The 18,653-nt window shown below is 37.4% G+C and overlaps 1 protein-coding gene across 1 annotated transcript; it reads right to left on the reverse strand.

Moving 5' to 3' along the window:
• Positions 1–1,080: 1,080 nt before the first annotated feature.
• On the reverse strand, positions 1,081–6,088 carry LOC128232338 (uncharacterized). The gene is made up of 2 exons (XM_052945839.1): positions 5,460–6,088; positions 1,081–2,921 (listed from the first exon to the last, which is right to left on the reverse strand). The coding sequence occupies exons 1-2, from the start codon at positions 5,792–5,794 to the stop codon at positions 1,583–1,585; spliced, it is 1,674 nt and encodes a 557-aa protein (XP_052801799.1). The 5' UTR covers positions 5,795–6,088; the 3' UTR covers positions 1,081–1,582.
• Positions 6,089–18,653: the final 12,565 nt, after the last annotated feature.

The following is an 18,653-nucleotide window of genomic DNA, read 5'->3' on the forward strand; positions in this document are numbered from 1 at the left end:
CTGTATAAAAAAAACACTATAAAAGTATCAATTAAGTGTAGTGTTTTAATGTGTACTTTGTATGTCTAATTTTGAATTGATTGCCCGTGAAGTGTATTATTGCATAAATAATTTGAATTCCATATGGTATTTAAAGTCATTATGATTTTTCCTGCTATATTGAAATTATTACGCGATCTGTTTGAAGCGTAGTTAAATGTAAACATTTCGGACATTGTTAACCGTCCATATACATCATAGGTTGTTTTCCATGGAAAATTTCAGGATGTTCCTTATGATCCCGAGCTTGCTGGAGATGGCCTAGTAGTTGGGGTCAAACAACACTAAATACTTTTCTTATAAATTATATCGTGAATTGGCCGATTTGCGAGACACATAACAATGTGTTGTAGCGTAAATTTCACGCGCCCCCAACAAACTATATTTTGGAAGAAAGATCCACTTGTGAACTAATCATTAACAAGATAAGTCTACCAATCCACCTCATGTACTCCAAGTAATCTTATGTGTGGCAAATATCACTATGTACCCCAAGTCACCTTGTGTACACCAAGCTACCTCATGCACACCAAGCTACCACGTGTACAACAATTTACCTCATGTAATGTGCACCAAGTAACCTCATGTACAACAAGTAACCCCAAGTGAATCTAGTGACCTTAAGTACACCAAGTAACCCTAAGTAAATCAAGTAACCGTATGTACACCAAATAATTCATGTACACCAAGTGACCTCATGTACACCAAGTAACCCCAAGTGAATCAAGTAACCTCATGTACACCAAGTAACCCCAAGTGAATCAAGTAACCTCATGTACACCAAGTAAGTGAATTAAGTAACCTTATGTATACCAAATAACACCTAGTGAATCAAGTAACCTTATGTGTGCGTGAAATGCAGATACTTACATTTAAACCCTCATTCCATCAAAACTTTGATCAGTTGAGCCCCCCTCCCCCCCCCCCCAAAAAAAAATAATATTATATATATATATATATATATATATATATATATATATATATATATATATATATATATATATATATATATATATATATATAAAAATTATGTCCATAACTCTGGCAAAGAAAGGAAGTAGTCCGTTGCACACATGTTAATGTAAGAGGGCTCTTCAAGACCGTATTAATAATTCAGCAATTATTGTTTGCAATTAAATTGTGTAGAAACGTGCGGAGTTAAATCGTTACATTACACGTGTATTATATAGTAAAAATACGTGATAGTTATATAATATAAAAAGGAAACAAGGTTAAACATGTGATTAATAACAAAACTGCAATGAACTTTGAAACAAAAAGGAAGGTCTGTAAGATAGGAAGAAGGTCGACGATGCTTGTTAAGATACAAGTAGTTAAATTAATGGATAACAAGTTGCTTTCCCATTCGCTGACAATTAGAGAGGAAGTGCGGCTGCTGAAAAATATATACATCAGTCTCTTCTTCATAGGTTTGAAATGTTAAATGTCTTATTCACTATTAGACAACATTATTTACAACAAATATCCACTAGGGACATTTAGTACCAAACAGACATGGTTAAGTTATAATATTAAATCAACTTCATAACAAAAAAGGTGTTGTTCCATCCAACAACAAGCAGAGAGGAGTGCGGCTGCTGAAGAATAAATCGCTCGGTCCGTTTACTCCATCCTTTTCTCTTGCCAGCGTGGCCTGCAGCACTGTGTTGGAGTTTAAGCAGCAGACAAACACTTGTCCAGCAGGTGCCACGTGTACTCTAGGTGCAAATATGTCGGGGCCAGTGAGTGAGGCCAGCTTGTTGCCGTTGTTGTCCAGGGTGATCAGTTCATCAGCATCGCAGTTTGTGATGTAGATCCTCTTCCCGTCGTTACTGATGACGCATTTCTGCACCGTATTATACCACGAGTTGTCCTCATACAGCTTCTTTACCTTCTGTCCCGACATCGTGTAGACGTACAGGGCGCAACCGGAGGAGATGTAAAGCTGGCCAGCATAATGAGTCGCGGCAATACATTCATGTGTGAAACTTAACTTCTTTGTAGCGACAATTTTCCCGTTCGAAGCATTAATGAAATGAAGTTCATATTTATCATCACGATACTTGTTAACACAAACGGCCACTTCATTTCCGGCAATATGGCACACGTCCTGTGGAATACCATCGGTATCACAGTGGTCGATAACCCTGTACTCCTTGTCCAGCAGTTTTACTTTACAGTTGAGGGTGTCTGCTATGATAACCTCTCCATCAGGCAATTCACATACGCTATCGATAAAGCAATCCTCTTCGTCGTTGATCTTCAAGTTGTACTTCTTGAACTCTGCAACTCTGAATACGTGGTTTGGATCGGTGAGTGGATCTTTTGGCTGTTTGGTCTGTACAATTTGTTCTTCAAGCACCCCAAACTTCTTTACTGAAGTTAAATGTTCTGCTATAAGGTTGTTGGGCTGAAATGTTACATTGTAACACTTTTTGATCGACATGTCACGAATATGATCGTTTGCTTGTGAAATCATATCCTGGCTCTTTCTGTACGCAATATATGATTTTGACTCACTTGATTTTGCTTTGGGTTTGAAAGCGGCAATTATGTTTTGCAGTTCGATTGTCATTTTATCACAAGTTTCTATATCTTTCTTTATTGATTTTTCAAGTGTAGCTATCATTCTGTCCAAATCCTGTAAAGTTGTTTTCTCAATCTTGTCAAGGATTTCGTTGATCTGTTTACGTATGCTTTTAATTTCATCAGAAATGGCTGCCCGCGTCTTTTTCAGAGATGTCGTATTCACCAATCGTGCTTCTTTCATCTTCTCGAGCTGTTTATGAAGTTCAGCTATCTTCTTTGGAATTTGTTGAAACTCAATATTTTTATGAATACCTTTTGCTACGTCTGGAATGTGTTGGATTTTGGAGCATTGTCTGAAACAAAGCAGTTTTGAAACAGTTATAATCAGATCTGCATAAACTGTATAATTATGACATTGCTTATATGCGACAATGTTATAGAAAACTGTTTAAAATTTGATGCAAGCTTTGTAAGACCTTATTTTTCCCAGATCATATTATTCCCACCTGGGAAAAATTGGATTCTATTCTTCAGTTTTAAACTGTGAATATATGATTGACCACCATGGTAGTAAACAAGAGAACCTCACTTATAACAGGTTTTGTTGACATTGCTGATAGTTTGATAATCAAAATGTAATAATAAAAAAAATTTTTTTTTTTTTTTAATAATTGCAGTTTAATAAAACTACTACTACTACTACTACTACTACTACTACTACTACTACTACTACTACTACTACTACTACTACTACTATTACTACTACTACTACTACTACTACTACTACTACTACTACTACTACTACTACTACTTCTACTACTACTACTATTACTACTACTACTAAAAATAATAATATCATTATTGATAATTATAATAATAATATTAATAAAAATAATAATAATAATAATAATAATAATAATAATAATAATAATCATAATAATAATAATAATTACAAGAGATGTTTGCCCCCCCCCCCCCCCCTGAGCGCCATTCGATGCCGCTGAGGCAGTTTTAAGATTATGACCATTCAAGGGATAGAGTGTGTTATGACCATGACCTTTGACTCAATGACTTCAAAATCCATAGGAGTCATCAGCTGGTCACCAAAAACCTGAATGTCAAGTTAAAGGGCCATAGGTGCAGGCATTGTCAAGTTATCACACAGGTCACTCTGGTATTGATCTTTGACCCATTGAACATAAAATCATAAGGGGTCATCTACAGGTCAGACGCAAACTCCAAGTCAAGTTTGAGTGCCATGGGTGCAGGCATTGTCGAGTTTTAACTCAAACATTTTTTTACATTCACGGTCACTGTGATATTGACCTTTGACCCCTAATATTAATAGGGGTCATCTATTGGTCAGGTCCAACCTCCAAGTCAAGTTTGAGGGCCATGTGTGCAAGCATTGTTGAGTTATTAGTAGGACAACCTTGTTATCATTCAAGGTCACTGTGACGTTGATCTTCGGCCAAATGACCCCTAACATCCATAGGGGTCATCTACTGGTCAGGCCCAACCTCCAAGTCAAGTTTGAAGACATAGATGCAGGCATTGTTGAGTAATCACTCAAAAAACCTTTTATCATTCAAGGTCACTGTGACCTTCACCTTTTGCTCAATGACCCCTTAAATTAATAGGGGTCATCTTCTGGTCAGGCGCGAATTCCAAGTCAAGTTTGGGGGCCATGGGTGCAGGCATATTCGAGTTATAACTCAAACGAATGTTTGCATTTACGGTCACTGTGACATTGACATTTGACCCCTTAAATCAATAGGGGTCATCTACTGGTCAGGTCAAGTCAAGTTTGAAGGCCATGGGTGCAGGCATTGAGTTATCACTCGGTCAACCTTTTATCATTCAAGGTCACTGTGACCTTGACTTTTGGCCTAATGACCCCTTAAATCAATAGGGGTCATCTTATGGTCAGGCCCAAACTCAAAATCAAGTTTGAGGGCCATTGGTGCAGGCAATGTCGAGTTATAACTCAAACGAATGTATGCATTTACGGTCACTGTGACCCCCCAAAATCAATAGGGGTCATCTACTGGTCAGGCCCAACTTTCATATCAAGTTTGATGAACATGGGTCTAGGCATTGTTGAGTTATCATTTGGACAAGCTTTAAAATTATGTTATCATTAAAGATGACTGTGACCTTGACCTTTGACCCGATGAGCCCTTAAATCAATAGGGGTTATCTACTCCTCAGGCACAACCTTCATGTTAAGTATGATGACTATACGTCCAGGAACTGTTAAGTTATCACTCGGACAGGCTTTAGTCTTCAAACGGACCGACCGACCGACCGACCGACCGACATGTGCAAAGCAATATACCTCTCTTCTTCGAAGGGGGGCATAATAATAATAATAATAATAATAATAATAATAATAATAATAATAATAAAAATAATAGTAGTAGTATGAGGATGATTAGCAGCAGCAGCAGCAGATGGTGGCGGTAATGGCAGCAGTAGCAGCAGCAGTACTAGCCGTCATTATATCACTCAGTCGTATACATATGTGGCTGGTTCGAGAAAAGTCTGCGGGGTGTATATTGAAGGGACATTATCACTACACGGTTATGCTAGTTGAAAATAACGTACTTTTATATATATTGTTATACTATCAGAAAAAATAAGTGATATTTTGGCGCTTTTTTAACTGGGGGATAGTTGGCCACATAGCTTTTAATTAAAACACCATATACATGTATAAAGGCTTATATTTTAAAAATGTACATACATTATAAGCTTTGTTTTGTTTTGTTTATATCACTACATGTATATGTCAAATGAGTTAAACATATTCATTTATATAAAAAAAAATATATTCTTGCTTGCATCAACCTATGTTTTTCGCCTTTAACGTGACGTGTTTTCTTACATACCTATGGTCCACAGCGACGCACACGTGACAGCACAGCTGATCATGGTCACCACATACCAGCTTCAGCGCCTCCTCAGGGTGCATATCGCATCTCTTTATGGCGTCCATCACCTCTGGGGCCGCCTCCCATTTCTTTACGTCCATCCGACTGAGCACCGCGTGCTTCTGGTATAATCCGTTATGTTTTGAAACACAGTTTTGGCAGTAATATTTTGTGCATTGAGTACAAAAATGGTAAGCTTCTGTGTTAAATCCGTTCTCTTCACAAGGAGAGCAAGAAAAATCATGGACGAAGTCACAGCCCCTCTGAATTGATGATTCAAAATAAGATGCCATTTTCTCTCTTGAGTTAAAAAAGACTCACAAACTAGTTTCAATAGATTGTAATTATATCCCTTCTGTTTATTTTGTAATAAGGAAGTAAATTATTTTGTTCTGAGCTGACACAAAGAAAACCAATATTTCAATCGATTTTATACTGACATATAACACGGTATCCAAATGATAAGCGTTGTATACAACCGTGCTTAATTAACTATCATTTTTCAAAAACAAAACTGTTTTTAAACATGCGGAAATTTATTCCTGTGTCAACACAAACAGTTATCGGCTGTTGAGTGGACCTTCCCACACTCGCTTATCTGTCGATCACGCGCTTGCCGAAGACTGCCGAGTTGTAACGATTGTCTATCCCGAGCTTAACGGAGATGGCTGAATAGTTGTAAGAAGTACTTTTCCTCTATGTTTCATAGTGAATTGACCCATTTCCACGACAAATATTTCTGAGTGCTTGTGCTTCTCGAACCTAAACAGCATCTATTGGGAGAAAGTTATGATTCAAAATTATATTCCATTTTCTTTCTAGAGTTTGAAATACCCTCACAAACTAAATCAATTAGATGTTCATTCAGTAGTTGTAATATCTTTCCACAAACTTAATGGAATTCTTAGTTAATGTTCAACATTTTTTAATAATTACAAATATCACTTTCAAAACGCTATTGGGAATACAATCTTAATGCTAGAAACACATTTTTAAAAATGGTATGACGTTTAAAATCAAATGCATGTATACTGTAACTACACCGGTTCCGAACAGAACAAACTATCTTAACAAAACCTAGTGGTACGCCCAACCAGGGCAGAACACAATATAAGAACAAAACCTAACCGTACGCGTAATTAGGACAGCATGAACTATCGAAAAAAGAAGTAACCGTACCGCCAGGACAGCTGAACTATGGAAATAAAAGCTAACCGTAATATCCGCCAGGATAACAATACTTTCAGGATAAATCTGAATCTGAACGTTTGCCATGCCTGGACAGCACAAACTATAAGAACAAAGCTAACCGTTCGCCCCGCCAGGACAACACATACTATCAGAACAAAACTAACCGTTCGCCCCGCCAGGACAACACATACTATCAGCACGAAAACTAACCGTTCGCCCCGCCAGGACAACACATACTACCAGAACAAAACTAACCATTCGCCCCGCCAGGACAACACATACTATCAGCACGAAGACTAACCGTCCGCCCCGCCAGGACATCACATACTTTCAGAACAAAACTAACCGTCCACCCCGCCATGACAGCACATACTATCAGAACAAAACTCACTGTACGCCCCGCCAGGACAGCACATAACTATCAGAACGAAAACTATTCGTACGCCCCGCCATGACAGCACATACTTATCATACTATCAGAACAAAACTCACCGTACGCCCCGCCATGACAGCACATCATATCAGAACGAAAACTAACCGAACGCCCCGCCATGACAGCAAATACTGTCAGAACGAAAACTAACCGTACGCCCCGCCAGGACAGCACGTACTATCAGAACAAAACTCACCGTACGCCCCGCCAGGAAAGCACATAATTATCAGAACAAAACTAACCGTACGCACCGACAGGACAGCACATACTTTCAGAGCAAAACTAATTGTCCGCCCCGCCAGGACATCACATACTATAAGAAAAAACTAACCGTCCGCCCCGCCATGACAGCACATACTTTCAGAACAAAACTAACTGTTCGCCCCACCAGGACAGCACATACTATCAGAACAAAACTAACTGTTCGCCCCGCTAGGACATCACATACTATCAGAACTAAAACTAACCGTACGCCCTACCAGGACAGCACATACTTTCAGAGCAAAACTAACTGTCCGCCCCGCCAGGACATCACATACTATCAGAACAAAACTAACCGCCAGCACATACTATGAGAACGGAAACTAACCGTACGCCCCGCCAGGACAGCACATACTTTCAGAACAAAACTAACCGCCAGCACATACTATGAGAACGGAAACTAACCGTACGCCCCACCAGGACAGCACATACTTTCAGAACAAAACTAACTGTCCGCCCCGCCAGGACAGCACATACTTTCAGAACAAAACTAACTGTCCGCCCCGCCAGGACATCACATACTATCAGAAAAAACTAACCGTCCGCCCCGCCAGGACAGCACATACTTTCAGAACAAAACTAACTGTCCGCCCCGCCAGGACATCACATACTATCAGAAAAAAACTAACCGTCCGCCCCGCCAGGACAGCACATACTATCAGAACAAAACTAACCGCCAGCACATACTTTGAGAACGGAAACTAACCGTACGCCCCGCCAGGACAGCACATACTATGAGAACGAAAACTAACCCTACCCCGCGAGGACAAAACAGATGGCAGCAATACACCCTGCCAGGACATCAAAATAATCATAGAAAAATAAATGTACGCCCCGCCAAGACAGCATGTAAATATCATAACAAAAAGAACAATACACTCCGCCGGGACTCCTAAAGTATTCAGAACAAAATATGACCGTTGGCCCTTGCAGGATAGCACGAACTATCAGCACAAACTATCAGAACAAACTATCAGAACAAAAACTAACAGTACGCCACAACAGGACAACTATCAGAACGAAACCTTACCGAAAGCCTCGCCAGGACAGCACAAACTAGTCGAGCAACAACTAATTGTACTTTCCTCCAGGACAGCACAAGCCATCAGATAAAAGAAACTAACCATATACCACACAAGATCATCACAAATTATCAGATTAAAATATATCTGTACGTCCCATCAGGACAGCAAGAACTATAAAAACAAAACCTAATCGTACGCACCACGATAAAACAAAGGAAATAGTTGTACGCTTCATCATGACAGAGCAAAGACTCACAATAAACCCGCATTGACAGGACAAAATATCAAAACGAAACAATCCGTATATCCCGCCACGACAGAATAAAAACTATCAGAACAAAAAAAATGTAACAAAGAGGACAGAATATATAAAAACTATCAACAGGACAGAATATATAAAAACTATCAACACACACCATCCTGACAGCAAAAACTATCAGAACAAAAACTTATCATACGCCCCGCTAGGAAAACAGAAAGACTATCAGTGCGCCCCACCAGGACAGCAAAAACTTTCAGAATAAAAACTTATCATACGCCCCGCCAGGACAATAGAAAGACTAGCAGTGTGCCCCACCAGGACAGCAAAAACTTTCAAAACAAAAACTAGCGGTACGCCCCACAAGGAGGGGAGAAAAACTAACAGTGCACCCCACCAGGACAGCAAAAACTAGCGGTACGCCCCACAAGGAGGGGAGAAAAACTAACAGTGCGCCCCACCAGGACAGCAAAAACTAGCGGTACGCCCCACAAGGAGGGGAGAAAAACTAACAGTGCGCCCCACCAGGACAGCAAAAACTAGCGGTACGCCCCACAAGGAGGAAAGAAAAACTAACAGTGCGCCCCACCAGGACAGCAAAAACTAGCGGTACGCCCCACAAGGAGGGGAGAAAAACTAACAGTGCACCCCACCAGGACAGCAAAAACTTTCAAAACAAAAACTAGCGGTACGCCCTAGTAGGAGGAAAGAAAAACTAACAGTGCGCCCCACCAGGACAGCAAAAACTAGCGGTACGCCCCACAAGGAGGGGAGAAAAACTAATAGTGCACCCCACCAGGACAGCAAAAACTTTCAAAACAAAAACTAGCGGTACGCCCTAGAAGGAGGAAAGAAAAACTAACAGTGCGCCCCACCAGGACAGCAAAAACTAGAGGTAAGCCCCACAAGGAGGGGAGAAAAACTAACAGTGCGCCCCACCAGGACAGCAAAAACTTTCAAAACAAAAACTAGCGGTACGCCCTAGAAGGAGGAAAGAAAAACTAACAGTGCGCCCCACCAGGACAGCAAAAACTAGCGGTAAGCCCCACAAGGAGGGGAGAAAAACTAACAGTGCGCCCCACCAGGACAGCAAAAACTTTCAAAACAAAAACTAGCGGTACGCCCCTCCAAGAGGGGAGAAAAACTATTAGGCGCCCCACCAGGACAGCAAAAAACATACAAAACAAAAACTAGCTGTACGTCCCACTAGGACAGAAGAAAAACTAACAGCGCGTCCCACCAGGACAGCACATATTATCAAAACAAAAAATAATCACACGCCCCGCCAGCACAAAATAAAAACTAGCAGTGCGCCCCACCCGGACACCACAAATCACTAAAACCAGAGCGTGAAAATATATATTGTATTCGAACAATGCCAAACAATGCCTTCTAGCCCCGGGGAATGTGTACAATCAGAGTAAGATATGTCAGCTGTACTTGTTCATTGGTCACTTAGAAGGCGGGAACCTAGACAAAGCAGTGGCCATTTTTTTACCTGGACTAAATTTCCTTATTGAAGGTAAATTTTGTGTTTATCATTGTTTATAAGTATTTTGCTTGACGATATAATGTAACGTTTCTATCGGTTGTGTGTTTTTCTTGTATTGCTTTTGAATTTTGTTAAAGAAATGTTCATTGTACACAAATTATTCTTAAATGGTCAAAAATCAAGTGTCTCGTTGCGTTTTCGCTTGTGGATCTTTAAACTTGATTTTTGGGGAAATATCGTTCAAAATTCACATATGGGAAAGATGTTATTTGTATATTTAGTTGATTTATTTTTGAAAGAGTTTTATTTGTGTGCTCTATTCCGAATTCCGAAACCGAAGTCCGATTTGTTTAATTGCTTACGTCAGTAACGATCATATTTTTTCTTCAGATTATCAATTGTCGTCCTAAGTTGAAGTGACGAACGTCCATTGCGTCACCATTACCAGATGACCACCGACGCCTCCACGCCGGATAAAACCTACTCACCTAGGTAACGTCACCATGGAAACCGCAGTCAAGCCGCTAATGCAACCGACGTAACGCTTCTTGACCACCATAGTCGACTCGCCCACTGCCGTTACCAAACGCAACACGCAACAAAAGTTCAACACGTCTAGAACGCCCTCCCCCCCTTGCCCACAACATACACCCGGGCAACCTGAGTCATTCCAAATATGGACCAGATGCCGCTGATGACAACAACGAAAGATAAGTTTCATTTTGCTCTGTGTGTGAAGCCAAATTCATATGTATGTGTATAGTTAAAGTGACGACGAAGGTTAAAATTGTTTGTACAAGTACGATAATCTAGTATAACATTATATTCGTAAACAAAACAGTTAAAATATAGCTAAAACGAATGTGTTAAATATATTCACCACTTCATATCTTATAGGCTTTTGATTTTGTAAATGAATGAGAAAACTGTCTTGGAATTAAATTTAGTAAATAGAAAAGAAAAAAAATCATTGATCTCTTGCAAATGAAGCGTAAATTTTATATGTTTAAATTTTCTATATACATTGAAAAGAAGTAAGAAATGTGAGGAAATTCATTTTATTCTTAATTCAAAAAAAGAAAATTAATCTTAAAAAAATACACGAAAATCAAATAGGCATTTTCTGTTGGTTTTAGCAATTTTACAGTGATTGTGCTAAAGGCGCCAGCATCTATCCCAAGATTGCTTTAACCGAACCCGGGTAGCAGAAAGTGTTCATTTCATTTTTCGTGTATACATTATAAATATATTATTTTACATTGGTGCAGACATTTTTGTATAACGGTAGGGGGCTTTGTTTGTATGAGATTAATGCTACTTTCTAGACATATAATCGGGTTAGAAAAATATACTGAACACCATCAAAGGCTTATAAAATATGAAGTGAAAAGCACTATAAGAATTTATCTAAGCGATACGAATAGTTATTAATTTTGTTATTTTTGAATGATGCAAGTTTTTTACAACTTTCTTTCATCTTTTTACATTCTGTTTGTTTAGATTATGATATATGAACTCTACATTAAAAGAAAAGTGCATGTATCTGTTCGATGTTTCAGCGTCCCAGGTACCGGAAGTGTCCCTCCATGCAGCCGGAAGTGTCCCTCCATGCAGCCGGAAGTGTCCCTCCATGCAGCCTGAAATGATGCCCCGTTCAACCGGAATTTATGCCCCTTGAATCCGGAAGTGATGCACCATCAGTACGCGGCCCTGGTATGAAATTTACAAAGCATTTAAGGGATTGGATATACAATTAGGATAACAATAAAGATAAATGACGAATTCGAAAAAGCACTAGTTTGAAAAGTAATATTAATGCTACATCGAAGAAATGAATATCACTATTATTTTAAGTTTAGTAGGAAGAAATACTGCAACCCGTTAAGTAAAGACTATAAATATAATAATTTAATAAAGAATATGTTTATTATTTCATTGTCCAGACAAGCTAACAGATCGTCGTCCCAACCCATCCCTGTGACGGGCGAATTATTTTTTGTTGGCAACCATTGGACGACCGTATAAAGGGACTAAAAATTCTGGTAAGTGCAAACCCATCTACAACATAGTTTATATCGATGTTGATTCGGATGATATGAATGAGGTTGTTTCGGATGGAAATGATTCGGATGATTATGATGATTGATGATGATGCGGATGATGATGATGGTGATGATGATGATGATGATGATGATGATGATGATGATGATGATGATGATGATGATGATTCGGATGATGATGATTCGGATGATGATGATTCGGATGATGATGATTCGGATGATGATGATGATGATGATGATGATGATTGATGGATGATTGATGATGATTGATGATTGATGCTGCTGCTGAGCAGCTGATGATGATGATGATGATGATGATGATGATGATGATGATGATGATGATGATGATGATGATGATGATGATTCGGATGATGATGATTCTGTTGATTGATGATGATGATGATGATGATGATGATGATGATGATGATGATGATGATTGTATAATATTATTCTATTTGATTCGTTTATTTTAAGCTCACCTGATCAATAAATGCTCATTGTGAGCTATTGTGACCGCTTTTTGTCCGTTGACATATGTAATACATCGTACCTGTATCTTGCAATTAGTCGCTTTTAATAAATACCCAAATAGTTCATAATTATACAAATCTTTCTTGCTTGGGTATAATGCACATGCCATAGATGGTTCCAATATCAGATATATCTCATTTAGGAGTTCAGTGCACAAGAACCATAACTCTGGGTGCAGTATTATTGCCCTTTGCTATTTTTTTATGCATTTTTTTTTGTCCGGAGCTTAACTTAAATTCTTTGAGGTATTTAGTTTAAACTTCATATACAGATAGATCTCGTTGTGGAAAAGTGCAGTGCTCAGGAACCATAACTCTGGCTGCAATATGTTTTAGTACTTGCTCTTTATTAATGTTCATTCTTGTTTGTACGTAGCATAAACGCCTTTGATGTATTTACTTCAAACTTCATATGTGCATATAGCTCTTTAAGAGAAGTTCAATATACACGAACCATAACGTTGGGTGCAGTATTCTTTGAGTTATTGCCCTTTGTTGATTTCCATGCTTAGTGTATAGGAACCATAACTCTGGCTGCAGTATTTTTTAGTCATTGCCCTTTGTTAATTTCCATTGTTATCCAATCCCTTAAATGCTTTGTTAAATTCATACCAGGGACGCGTACTGATGGAGCATCACTTCCGGTTTTTGTAAGGGGAAGTTAATAGTATTCATAATTCGGCGGGGGATATGGCAGTATGCGACTGCTGTTAATATTGAGATAACTGGTATCAAATGTTTACAAGTAGTCATTTGCATTTTTTTTTAACTTATTCCTCTACCTACGTATAAACTCTTCAATATCTTTAATGTTTACGATTTATTACTCAGGTGGGCGTTGTGTGCAAAACTGGTCCTCTCTTCGTTAAGGTATTCGACCCATAAATAGCTAAGTGAACATACAGTCTCATTTGCTCTTTTACGAACATTTGTGCGTGGTAACCTTTTATAATAAAGACATAATTAACAGTGGTTTCATTTTTTGAGTAATGGGAAGGGTTTCTTCTACACATGCAATTCAAAGGAGCCTAAATTGTGTGGGTCGAATACCTTAATTTAACATTTTAGATAGTCGTTATATAATTTTTATTTTTTGAAAATGTTTCGTTTTCTTTCAGTAAAAGAATTGGGTGCCCTTTCAAGAGAAATGCAACATATGGACATGATGTGATAGTCTAAGGTTGATGTGATGTGATATTCTTATGTTGATGTGATATCCTTATGTTGATGTGATATTCTTATGTTGATCTGATATTCTTATGTTGATGTGATATTCCCATGTTGATGTGATATTCCCATGTTGATGTGATATTCTTATGTTGATGTGATTTTCTTATGTTGATGTGATATTCTTATGTTGATGTGATATTCTTATAATGATGTGATATTCTCAATTAGGTGTGACATATTGAGGCTGAGTTGAGACTATATTATGAAAATATTATTATCAATACTGCACCATGTAGTGTTAAATAATATTGATCAACTATCAATAGTGAAAACATTTTTTACTCAAAATTAAGGCCACTGTTAATTTATTTCTTGTTTTACTGTTGTTTGAAGCGAATCTATTGAGTTGAATATATATATATATATATATATATATATATATATATATATATATATATATATATATATATATATATATAATTTCTTGCAAAAGCTTGATCAAATACTTACGTTTTCATTTTTGTTTCTTTTATTTTTGGACAAAATTGTAAAACGAAAATCGATTAGGAGTTTCACCAAGAACTTGAAATCCATTTAATGTCTTTTAATTATGATATTGACGTTTTAGTGTATTTGTGTAAATGTATACCAACGTTTTGATGTAACAGCAAAGCGTATTGTTTATTTGTTAATTGCCGATAAGGGCTGTGTTAAAAAGGGGATTTGCCGGTTATGCTTTAACAAATCGATATTCATTGATCTGAAATTTGATGGAAGATATGGTTCATAGGGATTTACATTATATTATTTAGTAATTAAATGTTCTTCATTTCTTTACTATTATGTTTATATAATTATATTGAATAAACACGGAACTGTATAATAGTGGCAACAAATATGTTGAATATAATAACTTAATACTATTTTAATTATTATATCTTTCTAAACATTGCAAAATCTAATAATTTGAGTACTATACCCTTCGACTGCATTTTAAATATAGAATCTCAATACGTTCAAGAGTATTTTAAATAGCTTGTACAATCAAAAAAAAATACATGTTTTTTTAATTAAATAACAACAACAATTAAATGTGCTTTCAATTAAGAAGCAAGGCGCCTGTTTCTTTACGAAGGTTACATTTGAATCAGTCAGTGAATTGCTGCAACTTGTTCACTTGTTATCGCACTCTTACACTTACTCTTGCATGACTAACATAAGTGATTCACTGACTGGATTTTTTTTTTTTTGGTGTGTGTTTTGTTTGTTTTGGCATTTGTACAAACTATTTATACTGTTATTTAAAAATACCCTTGAATCTATGAAAACTATAAGAATAATAATTCGTATGTGACATAAAAAACGTAGGCCGAACTATTTAAAAAAAACAATCTAACAAATATCTCGACATGGGATTTTTTTTATAAACTCATTATATAGTGACGGACTTATTTTAGTTTGTTATTTTATATTCCTTGTTTATGAACTGCTCAATTTTGAAGAATAAAATGATAAAAAACATGTTTTTTTATTACTTAAGTTACATCATACGTACCTGCAACTGCAGATCATGTGATACTCATATTTATTAAGTAATTCTATTTGAAGCACGTGATACACGACTATTACGTCAATCTCTTGACGTTATAAATATGTGAATTACGTGTAGCACAACTAACGTTATTAGAATGTGCATCACATAATCTGCATTTATATTGACGTCATAAATATGTGTACCACGTGTTACACAATATAATTGTGTATCACATGATCTGCTTTATTCGTGACAATCAATAGGCGTATCACGTGGTACACAACTATATTACGTCATTATCTTGTGCATCACATGATCTGCAGTTGAAGTGACGTAATCAAAATGCGTATCACGTGGTACACAACTGAATTACGTCATTATCTTGTGCATCACATGATCTGCAGTTGTAGTGACGTAATAAATGTGTATCACGTGGTACACAAATAAATTGCGTCATTATCTTGTGCATCACATGATCTGCAGTTGTAGTGACGTAATTTATATGTGTACACGTGATACACAACTATAGTACGTCATTTTCTTGTGCATCACATGATGTGCAGTTTTAGTGACGTAATCAATATGCGTATCACGTGGTACACAAATATAGTACGTCATCATCTTGTGCATCACATGATCTGCAGTTGTAGTGACGTAATAAATTTGTGTATCATGTGGTACACAACTAAATTACGCCATTATCTTGTGCATCACATGCTCTGCAGTTGTAGTGACGTAATAAATATGTGTATCACGTGGAACACAACTATAGTACGTCATCATCTTGTGCATCACATGATCTGCAGTTGTATTGCGTAATTATTATGTGTATCACGTGGTACGCAACTAAATTACGCCATTGTCTTATACATCACATGTTCTGCAGTTGTAGTGGCGTAATTAATATGCGTATCACGTGGTACACAACTAAAGTACGTCATTATCTTGTACATCACATGATCTGCAGTTGTAGTGACGTAATTAATATGTGTACACGTGATACACAATTATCGTACGTCATTATCTTGTGCATCACATGCTCTGCAGTTGTAGTGACGTAATCAATATTCGTATCACGTGGTGCACAAATATAGTACGTCATCATCTTGTGAATCACATGATCTGCAGTTGTAGTGACGTAATCAATATTCGTATCACGTGGTGCACAAATATAGTACGTCATCATCTTGTGAATCACATGATCTGCAGTTGTAGTGACGTAATAAATGTGTGTAACACGTGGTACACAACTAAATTACGTCATTATCTTGAGCATCACATGATCTGCAGTTGTAGTGACGTAATCAATGTGCGTATCACGTGATACACAACTAAATTACGTCATCATCTTGTATATCACATGATCTGCAGTTGTAGTGACGTAATTAATATGTGTACACGTGATACATAACTAAAGTACGTCATCATCTTGTGCATCACATGATCTGCAGTTGTAGTGACGTAATTTATATGTGTACACGTGATACACAACTATAGTACGTCATTATCTTGTGCATCACATGATGTGCAGTTTTAGTGACGTAATCAATATGCGTATCACGTGGTACACAAATATAGTACGTCATCATCTTGTGCATCACATGATCTGCAGTTGTAGTGACGTAATAAATTTGTGTATCATGTGGTACACAACTAAATTACGTCATTATCTTGTGCATCACATGCTCTGCAGTTGTAGTGACGTAATAAATATGTGTATCACGTGGAACACAACTATAGTACGTCATCATCTTGTGCATCACATGATCTGCAGTTGTATTGCGTAATTATTATGTGTATCACGTGGTACGCAACTAAATTACGCCATTGTCTTATACATCACATGTTCTGCAGTTGTAGTGGCGTAATTAATATGCGTATCACGTGGTACACAACTAAAGTACGTCATTATCTTGTACATCACATGATCTGCAGTTGTAGTGACGTAATTAATATGTGTACACGTGATACACAACTATAGTACGTCATTATCTTGTGCATCACATGCTCTGCAGTTGTAGTGACGTAATCAATATTCGTATCACGTGGTGCACAAATATAGTACGTCATCATCTTGTGAATCACATGATCTGCAGTTGTAGTGACGTAATCAATATTCGTATCACGTGGTGCACAAATATAGTACGTCATCATCTTGTGAATCACATGATCTGCAGTTGTAGTGACGTAATAAATGTGTGTAACACGTGGTACACAACTAAATTACGTCATTATCTTGAGCATCACATGATCTGCAGTTGTAGTGACGTAATCAATGTGCGTATCACGTGATACACAACTAAATTACGTCATCATCTTGTATATCACATGATCTGCAGTTGTAGTGACGTAATTAATATGTGTACACGTGATACATAACTAAAGTACGTCATCATCTTGTGCATCACATGATCTGCAGTTGTAGTGGCGTAATTAATATGCGTATCACGTGGTACACAACTAAAGTACGTCATTATCTTGTACATCACATGATCTGCAGTTGTAGTGACGTAATAAATGTGTATCACGTAGTAACTAAATTACGTCATTATCTTGTGCATCACATGATCTGCAGTTGCAGTGACGCAATCAATGTGTGTATCACGTAGTACACAACTAAATTACGTCATTATATTGTGCATCACATGATCTGCAGTTGAAGTGACGTAATCAATATGCGTATCACGTGGTACACAACTATAGTACGTCATCATCTTGTGCATCACCTGATCTGCAATTGTAGTGACGTAATTGATATGCGTATCACGTGGTACACAAGTATATTGCGTCATTATCTTGTGCGTCACATGATCTGCAGTTGAAACGACGTAATCCATTTGTATACTGCGTGGTACACAAATATATTATGACACTATATTGTGTATCACATGATCTGCTTTATTCGTGACGCAATCAATATGCGTACACGTGATATACAACTATATTACGTCATCATTTTGTGCATCACATGATCTGCAGTTGTAGTGACGTTACTCATATGGGTGTCACGTGATATACAACTAAATTACGTCATTTCTTGTGCATCACATGATCTGCTTTTTCACATGGTACACGACTATATTACGTCATTATCTGTTTTACATGCTTTGTGATTTTAATGGCGTAATAAATATGTGTGTCACGTGACAATATATAGTTACTTCCGTCATCAAAACTGTTATCCCGTGGTACAGAAC

This window comes from Mya arenaria, chromosome 4, assembly GCF_026914265.1.
Source record: "Mya arenaria isolate MELC-2E11 chromosome 4, ASM2691426v1".
Classification (NCBI taxonomy): Eukaryota; Metazoa; Mollusca; class Bivalvia; order Myida; family Myidae; genus Mya; species Mya arenaria.

What these genes read in the sequence shown, in the direction of transcription:
- LOC128232338 (XM_052945839.1), bottom strand. Translation starts at nt 5,794, where the DNA reads ATGGCATCTTATTTTGAATCATCAATTCAGAGGGGCTGTGACTTCGTC. An exon ending in TGCGTCGCTGTGGACCATAG is followed by an intron (nt 2,922 to 5,459) that starts GTATGTAAGAAA and finishes GCTTTGTTTCAG; the next exon opens with ACAATGCTCCAAAATCCAAC.